The following is a 13,553-nucleotide window of genomic DNA, read 5'->3' as shown; positions in this document are numbered from 1 at the left end:
CAGGAATAACAAACAAATGTGGGCCTGCTCCCAACATACCTGAATGTACCTGCTGTCTGCAGAAAAATCCATCTGTATGACAAAACTCGCAATGTCTTTGCAGTAGCCTATCCGGTTTAGTGTCGTGCCTTGAGTGAGATCATAAAAATCTACAGTATGTTCTTGGGAACCCACTGCCAAAAATCTGTTATCTGGGCTGATTCTAGGCAATAAAACATGAGATGGGGATATAATTTACTGTTTCAGGTGAACAAATTCAATTTTCTTTTAATGGAAAACAATCATAATCTTGTATCAACTGCAAGATTCAATCCAAACCAAACCTCGATGCTCAGCAGGCATATCAGAAAGGCTGAGGATATCATCCGTAGTTAGCAGATGTTAATATCACATTTGCAAAAAGTGCACAGCACACTGCACAGAGTATCACCAGTCCTCTGTGAGGAAGCAACAGGACCTGCAATTTTAATTGCACTAATGATTTTAATTGCACTATAAAATTAATTCCCAGGATCATAGCTCCACAATGCCCAAATTACTAGCTATATTCAAGTGGATATAACTGAATTAATCACAGGAAAAGAGTGTGGTATATAAGGTAGATAAGCTTAAGGTATAGGCAAAGCCATGTATCAGTCAACCAGTAAATGCATTTCATGATTTCATGCAGGTTTCAACAAATTTGGAGTTACAAACATCTGGAAATCAACTTAGAACTTGATGGACTTTTTCCTAAGGAAGGGCTGTTCATTTGAAGAATTTCAACCGACATTTTCGACACACCTGATATCCTGAATTGCAGACTTCCGATCTCGCTTTTTGCCCCAAACTTTAAGGCTGTTTACAAGCAAAATAACAAATTCTCCATTCTTCATGCCAATAGCAACCATTTCACCATCAGGACTATATGCAGCACATCTTGCTGGATGACCTAGATTCACTTTGTTCAGCAGTTTCTGTATTGACAAAAGCAATAGTTTTTTACTTCCCCTGTAGAAAACTATGAAGTAAACGGAAAGCTTCCAAACACAAAGTATAAAAGCCAATTATTAAAAACAAACTGCATATAGTTTCCTCTAAATCTGAAATTTCACATAAAACAATCACATCCCACCTGTGTGTATGTTGCAAAATAGGCTTCCAAAAATAGATCTACAGATCTATAGATTAGATATACATCTAATTCAAATGGCAGTTTCATGTTTGCATCTATCATGTTGCAGACTGACTTTGATTTTTCAGCCTTTCTGATAAATTGTATTCTTTCTGGTGTCAAAATTAGTTTCCCATTGAGCTTAAAAGCTGATTTTTGATAGTTTCTGTAACTACTGATATGAACAGTTTGTTTTTTTTTATTTGATTTGCAATGTAAAAATATAGCAAAATGCTCTTGCATTTTCACTCTACCTGATTGTATTTATATTATACTATTTTTTCATATTAAAAGTTATCCGTATTAGCTTTTGAAAAGATTTATATAGCCTAGAAAATTTTTCTTATTTTTTAAAATTCATTGTGGATCAATTCAATTAGACATTGGAAAAAAATCCTGAATTATATAGACAAGACTCTAAAAAAGGCTCTAAAAAGGAAGGAGTAATATTTGCCAATAAGGCAGATTTACTGTTGGGGTCTGTGAATTGGCCAGCGACAGGACAATCTGTGTTACCCAGCATCTAATTAACATTTACAATTAACAGTAACAACTAGCATCTAATTAAAATGCTTCCTTAATACATGCCATTCTACAATTTTACATCAAAACTTCAGTTTTTTAGAATGTTTGATAAGCAATACATGACTAAAGGCACTCTGTCAGCATGTGTGATTTCAAATCATTGCATTTCTCTGCAAATAAATAGCTTGCTTTTGGAAAGAGCAGCAGGCTATCTCATTGACTTACCTTTTTGCATGGCAACATATTAAGAAGAGAACAGTATCAAAACACAGGATAAACACTGCTCTTACCACACTGCTCTATGCTCAGAGGTGCATATGTGGCTGGAGGAGAGCATATCTTACAGCTGGAAAATGCTTGGTTATATAAAATTATTGCTTATAATCACACGCTTCAATTTAGTGATACTCACCTTGTCACACAGGTCCCAGATTCTTGCTGTTCCGTCATTACTCGCAGAGATAAATATGTCTTTTGAGGGGTGAGTTGCTAAGCCCCAGATCTCCCCTTCCATGTGACAGTCAATCAACAAGTTTGAAGCAGCATTTTTTTCTCCTACTTCAAGGATTTCCCCATCTTTTGTTCCCACTAAAATTTTCCCCTGTTTGTAGACCAAAAAAAAAGGATGAGATACATGTTGCCAATATAATGGATGTAATATCAGTAGCAGTGAAATACAGATGTATTGCAGAGATACTTGTGACAGAGATACTCATTGTGATTTATATCGCTTGTTCATGCAGCATCTTACAAACAGGCCAGTAAAACACTTACTTACACTTTCACATCTGGTGATATCATGTTCTGGTGCTACTGCTGAGCAATTGTGGTGGACTTCAATCTTGTCATTAAGTATTTTTGTCCAGATCATAGTGTTTACATACAACTTGGTAGAGCATGATTCTCATGCCTCTGAAGTGACTTACTATCACTTTTGGGCAATAATAAAAAAATCAAAACAGGGTTTTAGGCTTCGTCAGACTGTGTCTGAGCACCTTACATCTATTCTAGCCAAACTGTCACAGCCTAAACTGGAACAGCTTTCTCAGCAAAAACTTGGAAAAAAGCATAAATAGATACAGTTTGGAGTTGTTAATGGCTCCTTAATTAGAAATGCAAAACAACACTCCTCAGTGTTGTTATTATCAAAGACCATGCAAAATTGCTGAGGCCTGATATTCAAAGCTAAATAGAGACCATTTCATGAAGTGTTAGGTTGAACAGATACCCACCATACGAGGTAACATTTCTCCATCATCACACCTGCCTTCCATCAGTGACAACATTTACAAGTACAATTTAAACATGTGCAGTTAGCACCTCAAGTTAGTCAGTCATTTTTATTGTTTTCCATTTTACCAAGATTTAAAGTCAATTAGTAATTCTCAGTGGCAACTTGTTTTGTGATTAAAAAAAAAAAAAGCTAGTAGATAGATACCTAAATTGCTTTTGGAAAAGGAAGACAGGAGACAGGGTCTTATCCTGGTGAAGTACGTGCCTATACTTAGCATTGTCCTTTAGGGGCTTTCAAAGGCACTTTCCTCTCCCTGCCGGCAGTAAAGGAAAGGTGGGCACTAACTGTCAGAAATGTGATCCCCGTGCAGTTTGAAGACAAGTAAGGAAATTTCACTAGGTAGGCAGCCAGTGCTTCTTCCTATAACTTCAGCAAAGTCTGCTGTATGTCCTCTATCCTACCTTCACCAAGAACAATATGAGGTCATGTGTACCAACGTGTAAAATCTGCCAAGTCGGCTCACGTACCTTCCCTCTGCAGACGGAGCGCACACACTCAATGAGCTGGCCTGTCTCAAGCTGAAATGCTCGGCACCGTTTCATCTCTTGATCCCATAGCTTTACAGCTCCCCCTTCTTTAGTGCTGAAAAGAAGCATGCTGTGTTACACAGATGCCTCCTTCTGCATGGGCTACAACAAATCTCATTTGTAAATCCCATCAGGATTTTTCTGATTACTTAAATAATAAAACATACATTGAATCACCTTATCCTGTGTTTAAAGACATCTGATTACTCTGTAATGGAAGGAGATAATAAAAATGTGGTAGCTAATGCTATCACACTTCATGTTTTAAACACCATCATATCTAATTTGCAAAAAAGCAAATAATAGTTCTCTTGCCGCTTAATCTCAAATCACTGTCACTGACGTAAGCTCTGCAAATATGTTCTTACTTCTGGTAAATAGATGAAAACTTACTAATCAGTGAGTCTCTGTCATAAGAGGGAGAGTCTGCAGTTTGACAGGATTTAAAAATTAAGAAAAAACACTTCTGCCAGGCTGGCAGGAGCGGAGGCAACAGGGAGATCATACAGGTATTCACAGTGGTTGTTAATTTAAGGTTTAATATTTCCTTTGCGTCTATGTGCATTACTGTGACCCATGAGTGTCCTGTTCATTAGTCCTTTACTTACTAATACTCCTAGGCACAATTGGTGTTAGTTATATTGAAACTTTTACACTGCAGATAGATACTGTATGTCTCTGGGAAATGTTGCATGTGTCCAGGATATTGCATAAATAGCAACAACCACGAGACAGACAAAAGGTGTGCACTTTAGGAAGATATATGTCTTACGGTCTCTCCTTTCCTCCTGTAACAATGAGTCCATCTCGAAGAGTTGTGTACATTGTAAACACTGGCCCTGTGTGAGCTTTTGCCACAAGCCTAATCAGAAAATGATCCTTCCAGACGTAGACATCTCCATTTATGGCACCAGTAAATGTAAGGTTATTCTGTAACAAATAGCAATGACCTCTGATATAATAAACATCTTTTAACATTTTTGTTCAGCTTGAATTAAAACTTTAGTTAGAGTTTTCTGAGAAAAGTCAACTATGCAATGAACGTAGAAATTAGAAGCATCTGCTCTGAGAAGAACGTTTAATGACTGCACTCTAATGGTGTTTCTTTGAGATGTTATAATTGTTATGGGACCTGGTATAGGGCACATTCACCTCATGCATCTCATCTTGGGATCTTTCAGATACACATATATCTTAAGCTTTGCATGTGCTCAGTCGTGTCTCCTGCTGGAGAGACGGAGGTCAGGTTACATGATCTACAAAGAAGCACCATTATTGATGTTTAAGTGACATTTCTTTCTTCTTTGAGTATGTGTCAATGGGAATCCCACTGCAGGTGACTGGTAAGCAGTATCTTCTTCAAGACGGTGAAAACAAAGTGTATGAGTTTAACTGGAGAACTATTTTACTCAACCTGATGTCTACTTTAGGCACCATAGCAATGGCATAATTTCTCATATAAGCCATGGTTTGCTGCATGTAGTGGACTGCTCAGGGGCCTGGGGCTCCCTGAGGAATGGAGAAGCGTAGTGAATGCCCCGCATTGCAAATGCCCTTTTGGAGTGGCCTCTCTTAAGTGGAAAAGCTTGCCTGCTGCTTGATCACAGGCGGAAATGCACAGTTGTGATCCATCTGGAGAGACTCTGCAGAAAGATCATCTGGCTTTTAAACAATTCAGAAATTACTGTAAAGAGGTGAAAAGACTTAGCTATATCTAAAGAACTAGATATATTCATATCTAGATATATTCATAAATATATCATTATGAATTCATAAATGAAGAGCATGTCATCTCTTCTTGCCTTTGACAGGAAATATAGAGAATGTTCTCAGCTGCCATGTCACGACTGTGGAAGAAACTAAAGATGGTCTGACCATGGCAACTTGAAGTTCACTGACTCTGAACTGAAATGATAGTTATCAGTAAAAATGGCAAGGAAAGCCTTTTGATGGGGGTTCAAAGGGAAGTTCCAGGTCCTGCAACAAAAAGTAATGGTGTCTCTTGAAAGAAATGGGGGAAAGAGTCCCCTGATTGAGCTGGTTATCCTTTGAGATAAAAATTGAACGTGGCTGTATCCCAGCCTGAAATGTTGACTGTAGCATTAAATGGACCTTGTTTAAATTGTATTCCCAAATTTTGCATCAAAGACCTTCGGTATTAGTAGTCAACTGAGTCCAAATTGAGGAGGAAAGGGAGCTATTCAAAACCCAAACACCCTAGCATCAAGGTTATGCTTTGGCTTTATCATCAATATTAACCTTGATGCCAAATTCAGCCTTAGATCATAGGAATTGCTTATCTGCTTGATACAGCACTAGGACAATGCACGGTCATTTGTCAGGAAGTTTTTAGAGCTTTTTTGTCTACTCCAACTTTAACTCTCTACTGCAGAAGATAGAACTTCTCTTTGCACCTCATGACATGCAAATTCTTTGAAAGAACGATTAATTTTCCGAGCTCCTGCTTGGAATATAGAATTGTCCCAGGCACATCAGTCTTCTACTGTATTTCTCCCTATAAGGAATATTAATCAACCATAGGAAGGGTGAATTTTGAAGCCTGCATGTTTTATGCTGCCATTAAAAAGACTCCGTACAAGTGAATGAGTAGTAAAGGTGAACTACAGAGTGTGTCAGTGAAGGTGATTCAGTGGTCAGAAGAGGATGCTAGAAGTGCTTTTGGAAATTCTCAGAAGATTTTGATAGAGCTGACCCTTATAAAAGAAGTAGCAGGTCAAACATCTGCTGGATTCTACCTTGCTGGGAAGTAAAATAAAAATGAGTGAGGTCCATGGATGCATGAAGAGGCAGACGGTGTGTGCATAGCCCCTACTCTGTTAAGAACAATCTACCTATTCTCCTGTGACATGGAGTTATACTTCCCATGGGATTCAATGACACATACTTGAGGAAGAAAAAAACTGTCCTGAATGAATGACATATGCTAATGGCATACAGTTCATCTACTGATTTTGAAGGTGCCCCTTACAGGACATTAGTCTTATTATTTTAGAAAATAAAGTGTCACTTGGACTACTTCTACTTGGGAAATATGGACAAAGTGATTTGTTCCTCTTCTAATGTTACATTCTGCTTAGTTTTTAAAATCACTTTTGAGGTTTCTCGTGTCCATTGCATTGCTCCAATTTTACACTGAAGTAATGACATCAAAATAGAAAGAATTGTTGGATATTCAGCAATTTTTGACAACAAAATCACTTGTCTGGGCACAAGAATGAGGATTTGGGAGCCTAACTTCATACACCCACATTTCATACATTAGTACTATCGTCCAGGGTGGATGTTTAGGAGCAAGTCTGTTCTTAAAATTGGTAATTTATATGACTTAGGCGTAGCCTTTGCAAAGGTAATTTCTATAGGGTTTCTGGATGAAGCAGAAGCTATTTCAGACCCCAGTATCATAGTAACACTGCCTTTTTTACTGCTAATATGTATCCTCTTCCTTAAACTATGAAGTCTCAAGCATGGTGATATGGTTCTTTAATGAACATACAGGAGAGTATTATAGAGTTTCATCATTAGTTGTACCACTAGCATATGTCATACAAATACTGTCAGCGAAAAAAAGGTTGCAAAGCCTTTTATACAAAAAAAGTTATACATAAAATCACATTATTAAGTTTTTTAAGTTAATTGCTGAAGTGCTAAGTAACTAGCAAAGTACAAAAATAAAAACCACAGCAGCTGATGCTTGTAGGTATGCACGGACATTAATAAAACATGTTCACTGACAGAGAAACCTAACCCACTTCAGAAAACTTACATAAGGGTCTAAAGGTGTATAAGTCTCAAATTACAAGTTCAAGTATTAAGCAAGAGCTTCATGGCCTTGCACTGTCCATACTGTACTGGATTTCAACAAAAGGAAATTGACACTTGCAGTTTTAATAAAAATGTATTATAAAGTTCTGTAGCAAGTAATTTGAACTCACTGCTCCGAAGGCAACAGAAAGCATGGTTTGCATTTTGGCATCTTCCATGGAACCAATGACTCCTTTCTTATAAAGCAAAGCACTGCCAGCTAATGTCCAGAACTTCATGTGTTTTACCCCAACAGACACAAACTGCGTGTCTGAATCTGGGCGGAACTCTACAACGAATATCCTCTCCAGGTGTCCTCCCCTGCTAGCAACTTTAGCCCCTGTTTTAATTAGGAAAGGATAAAAATAAAGTTAAATTTACCTGAAAAAATTAAGCTCTGATATGATTTTATAAAATAAATTGACCTAGTATTGGATTAGAGAATTGTGTCCCAGATGTGGAAAACTAAGCAAATCCCAACATTATTCAGTGTATCAAACTTCTGAATTCATGAAACCTGCAAGACCCCTTGCCCATGGCTATTGCATTGCATCCAATAGTGTTAGAAAATGCAGATTTAGATCTTCATAGCATAATTCATCTTCTTACTACATTGCTTAATGGGCAGTGAAATAACCAACAACACAGAACCTTTGACTAACATCAATGGCACATTGAGCTACCATCTGCTAAAATGCACAGGGCAGCTGACACTCAAGAGTTACTGTCTCTGTCTCTCTGAAAACACCCAGGCATCTGCATGCTGGCCAGTCAGGTCATACACTCAGGCCAACAGCCACTGGTAAAGGCATGCTTCTGGAGATGTGTGTTTGAATGCCACACTGGCAAAGCTGGGAACTAAATCCAGTTTTCCATTCCCAGGGTGGCCAGACCATTATACAAAAGATGAGCATTGCCACCACTGCTCTAACCTTTAAAAGCACAGCAGCAGTGACTTACTCTGTACAGGGATGTCAGATACTCTGCAAACACATCTTTTGGATATAATCACCCAAGGCAATTAGGAAGATGTACACCTACTCCTGAAGTGGGGGCGGCAGGAGCCTGGCACTGAACACAGGTGTCTGCAGAGAGAACTCTAAAAATCTGGGAGGTGTTGAAGTCAAGCAGAGAAACATCTAGTGAACTGAGATGCTTCCCCTCTCCCCTCCACCACTACAGCACAGCTCAACAGGCATTTTGTAGGCTGTTCAGTTCTGCCTAAATCCTGTTTTAGGAACCTAAATCCTTTCCCGGGCCTCTTCCACTGTTTCCCAGCTTTTCTGAAGGTGCTAATTCTTGTCTTGAAATGACTTCCCAAAGGCCTAACTATTGGGTAGAATTTCAAGTTCAAGTGTATTAAGAATAAAAAGAAAATACTTTCCTTAATTTTATGGATTTTTATGTTAAATAACATTCTCCCCTTATTTCTATTCACAAGAAATCATATTTTCTTAAGCCACTCCTAACATGTTGCTATCTTCTTCAACTGATTTTGTGACTTTTAGGTAGTCATGTTACTCAGAATAAGAACACAAATCTATCCCAAGGTCTTGAAAGGAAAAGTGAATAATTGTACACAGGTTTGTTAGGCTGAAGGAAAAAGTATTTTCCAGAGTTACCTTCTTGCCACCTCCACACTGTGATAGTATGTTCTGGATCAACTCCCACTGAAACGAGAAGTTTGCCAGTTGCACTGAAGTTAACATAGTTGACTCCTTTGGTATGGAAGCAACGTAGCATTGAAATGGTTTGCTTACTCATAGCATCCCATATATGAATTGTGGGAGTTGTACCTAAATGCAAAAAGAGGTATTAAAAGAGAATTAATTCAGCATCTGGAAAGCTTCAATGCAAAATATTCATTTTTCAAGAACATGTCACCTAAACAGACACTCAAAACAATTTTTCTTTAAGATTAACATTACTCAAAAAAAATCAAAACAGCTTGCGAAACATAGGGGGAAATTACTGTATTTCATGAAATAAGACAAATACTAAAAGAACAACATAACATTTATGAAGAATGTCATGCAAAAGAAACTGTCCGTAGATGTTTCGCTTGTATCCGCGATTCACACAGATACAATGAGGTAACATGAAACTTTTACATAACTCTGCTGACTAAAATTCACAAACGAATCAGCCTTACCTGAAAATTCTGTCATATCACCTGCATTGTGAGAGCAATGGCAAATGAGGAAGCACCAAGGGAAAACAATAGCTGAAATAAGTCATGTTTCTAATGCTGAAGTGCCAGCATCAGGACCAGAAGGAAACAAAATTAAAAATTTGAAAATGGATATGGATTAAATCAACAAAACAAAAAAGCAGGAATATTGTTGAACTGTTTTGGGTATAGTGTCTTTTATACACAAATATAACAACAATATTTAGCACTTTTCAGTTTTAAAAATGGTATTTGAAAGAAAAGTTAAAGACATGCAGTTTTTAAAATTTACTAAATTTAAAACTAAAATGAATAGCTATACAAAGGATCAACCAACAATCAGAAACACTGATTTCCTGGGCTCTTATTGAACTTTGGCAGAATAGAAAAAGGGGGCTGTAACAATCACCTTTTCCACGTCATGGAAATCAATATTTTGAACTTGCATTTCAAAAAGTTAACAAATAGCTCAATTCTGGAACTCTGACTATACATACAGATTTTGTGCTTACTCAACATTCATATTCAAATGACAGCACTCAGCACAGGTGGGGAAGAGAGTTTGTCAAGGTTTTTATCTACTACCATTTTTCTGCCTCATTGTTAAGTTACTTATAGAAGTTAGGGACTTGAGTCTCCTCTCAGAGTGATATGAATTAGAATGACTTCCTTATTTTTAACAAAGTTAATTATTCCAGGTTTAAGTGAAAAGCAACAGATCCCTCCCCAGGTTTGTGACAAATGATCCTGCATTTTCCATACTGTGTTGACTCCTGCAAAAGGTATTAGTAATTCTTCAGGTAAATAATAAATGTATAAATACATATGATTTCAGAATCAGCCCTTACATGTGTTATAACTGCTGTTGAGCTCTATTTTTTTCCTATTCTGTATAGCTTTTGTATTTCTGCATAGGAAATTTTCATTATAGTGTTTTCACTGCTGAACATTTTACTGCTAAGCAGTGCCTTGGATACAAGAAGGAAAAGGGGAATTCTAGAGATCTTATCATCACAAGTAAATGAGATGATGTAGTGCAGTTTATGAAAATTTGCTTTCTGAAGTATGATTATATTACAATTAACTCACATGCTAAAATACAATGACTCGCAATCAGAGATGAAACTAGCAGGCAGACTGAAATCATAAGAAAATTCTGAAGCTTGATTATCTCTTTAAAATTAAAGGAAAAATTTGAGGACAGTAACACTGGCAAATCCTGTTAAAATTCCTACACAGAAAAGCCCAAAATAAATCAGAACCCCTGATAATTTTTTGAGTAAAACTTTGTTAATATGGAGAGTAACCTACCGATCTGGCTGGTAGCCACAATATTTTTATACTTTGGGTGCTGATTCACAGTGAGGCAGAGAATGTCATCAGTATGTTCCAGGTAGAAACTCTGGCTACCTAATAAAATTCAAACATGTTTTTATTCACAACAGTATCAAAGAAAGAACCACCACTGAAGCAAAGAGTATTGCAAAAACAGCTTGTTTCCACTCTCATACTTGTGCCGTATTCCCTAGTGGGATGGATGGGAGTAGGGCAATACATAGGTAGGGAGCTATTTTGCTCTCATTCCCAGACACCAGTACCAATGTGCAATGAGCATATACATTAGCATGCATATATAAAAAGTATATTTGATCAACTAGCTATGCCCAGAGAACCAGAAATCAGTCCAAGAATCATCCTGCGGCTACCTGTAACTGCAGAAAAAAGACAAAACTGGACATGCAAGGCCCAGGTCTCCTGCTTAACTGAAAAAGTCAGAGGGAAGCAGAGTGAGCAGAGAGTGAAGCCCTGTGAAGTTCACGCTCTATATTGTCCCCTCAAAGGAAAGGAGCCAAAGAGTGCAGGTGGGACAGTGCTTCCTAGCTCCCCCGGTCAGAGGCAGCTGTGCTAGGACAGGAAGCCCCAAAGGTCAGCAGATGTGACAGCTTTTCTGCCTCTGCCTCTCCACAGCAGCAGAGCTGCTCAGTGCACTGCTGTCACCATTTGGTTCATTGTGGCACCAAGAGGGAATAAAATAAAGCCAGAATTCCTTTAATTCCTGGCCTGTTTCTTGAGATAGCTGGAGAATATGGTTGGTGCAACAGCTCATGGCCAGACAAGTTTTTGGTGTTTTTTCTATTAATTATCCAAAAGGTAGGAAGTATTTCGACCCCCTTCCAAAGAGCAATTTATTCACACTGCATTGCATCAAAATGTATGCTTCCCTGGAATCTGCCTTTGCTAAAATAATTCAAAATGAAACAATGGATGTTACTGCTCCTAAAATTTTGGGGATTAGCAGACATTTCAGATTCTAGGCTTTCTCCTCTCAGAAAGCCACTCCTATGTCTTCAGAGGGAATTTTAACAAGGTGCAAGTGCAGGAATAAACAGATTTTTATTATACCTCCTAGCAGAATCTCATAACTGTTGAAAGGAATAGGATGGCTCTACAGAACGACCTCAACAAGAGACCTTTGTCAGTCTGGTATAATAATCATCTAATTGTTTTGCATTATTTATCAAGATGTAAAATGTGAAAAAGTTACAGGAATGTTACAAAGTTATGCCTGTCAAAAAGAAATGTTTTAATTGTACAGTATTTTTTATTTCAAAATATTGTTTCATCTTGAATTACCAGTAGAAAGATTTTGAACTATGCCTGCAGCAGCTGTGTGGAAAATAATATCAGCACCATCATTTAGGTAATGAAGGTTGTTGCGACAATCAAATCCTCTGTATCCAAAAACATGGTCTAAAGCCAGCTCCTAATCAAGTAAAACAAAAAGAAAAAATAAGACAGTGAAGTAAAAGAACAAACAAGGGGATTACAGAGTTTGGATCACGTAACTGAAGTCCTAAATAGTTACACAAGCCACAAATATTTTACAGAGACAACAGAATAATTAAACAATAATTAATCAGTTATCCCCGTTCTTCTGCTACTTCACTGAGGCATGACATTCTCACAGACCATCTACAAAGCTATAATCAGTTAAGTAAGGCACTACATTTACATTATTATTTCTTTAATATATCAATCAGCTGTAAATATTTTGGTTCTTTCAATTTCCATTCAAAATATAGCCAAGTCCAATTTTATTAAATTTCCCATCATAGTTTAACATCATTATAAGGTATCAGCTATTTGCAAATACCTGTACTTCTGCTTTAAAAGTCTTCACAAATAGTTCTCATAACTGTCAAATTCTGACCTTAAAATCTTTATAAGAAGCAAAGACAGGCTATAAACAACTGTAGAAGTAAAGCATTAATGAGAGGTGTCTTGGACATTTCAGCTTACAATGATCAATTGCCAAGGAAATTTCCTCCCGAAAAACAGTGATGGCTCATGGATTGTTGCTGAAGTTGCTTTTATAGCCCAGAAGACAGACTTAATGAATCTGTCCCAAACACAATTACAGTTTGCTTTGAAAAATTTGAATGACATTGACAGACCAAGCAATTGTTGCTAATTGTCCATAGAGACCACCGAATATTCCTTTTTCAGTGTGTTACATGGAGATTCCAAAAACATGAAGGGAGAGGAAGGGCCTACAATTTTGGGAAAAAAGTATGCTCCAAAATAAATAAGCAAAGTTCATCATTCAAAATCATGTGCATGATTTTGCATGTGCAAAAGAACAGTTTCTGACTGCATTTCCATTGAGGGTATATAGTGAGTGTGGGTCCCACTGCAGATGCACATACTTCTCAGGTGTGCAAGCGCAGAAGCTGTGGTGCCCTGAGTGGTTCCCCTGCCTGGAGGCAGGAGCTGCTGTGCCCTTTGTCACAACCCAAACACACACTAACCACAACAGCTCTGAGAAACATCTTTCCTGCAGGTAAATATGCATTCTTCTCTTCTTTGAGCAGGTGTCAGTGGTGACTGGTAAGCAACACCTTCTACAGGACAGTAGGCTAAAGGTGTGTCACCTTAAATGATCAAACAACAACCGGAATTCTATTATGGGTCAAGAAATTGAATCCAGTTCGTAATGTTAGCAGATCAATCAACACAATAAGCTTGCAGTCTTCTGATACTGGCATGTTTTAGAAGTCGAAT

The 13,553-nt window shown here is 37.7% G+C and overlaps 1 protein-coding gene across 1 annotated transcript in view; it reads right to left on the bottom strand.

Moving 5' to 3' along the window:
* EML6 (EMAP like 6) overlaps nt 1-13,553 on the bottom strand; it is a 157,739-nt gene that overhangs the window by 6,057 nt on the left and 138,129 nt on the right. The window contains exons 31-40 of the mRNA XM_067294690.1: nt 12,126-12,255; nt 10,803-10,901; nt 9,474-9,494; nt 8,944-9,117; nt 7,453-7,661; nt 4,272-4,429; nt 3,440-3,554; nt 2,091-2,279; nt 784-1,019; nt 40-202 (exon numbers count right to left, since the gene is read on the bottom strand). Of these exons, the coding sequence (XP_067150791.1) occupies nt 40-202; nt 784-1,019; nt 2,091-2,279; nt 3,440-3,554; nt 4,272-4,429; nt 7,453-7,661; nt 8,944-9,117; nt 9,474-9,494; nt 10,803-10,901; nt 12,126-12,255 (1,494 nt within the window). The remainder of the gene's footprint in view (nt 1-39; nt 203-783; nt 1,020-2,090; nt 2,280-3,439; nt 3,555-4,271; nt 4,430-7,452; nt 7,662-8,943; nt 9,118-9,473; nt 9,495-10,802; nt 10,902-12,125; nt 12,256-13,553) is intronic.

The sequence above is a fragment of the Apteryx mantelli genome, chromosome 3, assembly GCF_036417845.1.
Source record: "Apteryx mantelli isolate bAptMan1 chromosome 3, bAptMan1.hap1, whole genome shotgun sequence".
In the NCBI taxonomy this organism is placed as follows: domain Eukaryota; kingdom Metazoa; phylum Chordata; class Aves; order Apterygiformes; family Apterygidae; genus Apteryx; species Apteryx mantelli.
Note: the sequence above shows the minus strand (reverse complement) of the source record. Positions and strands in the feature narration are given on the sequence as shown.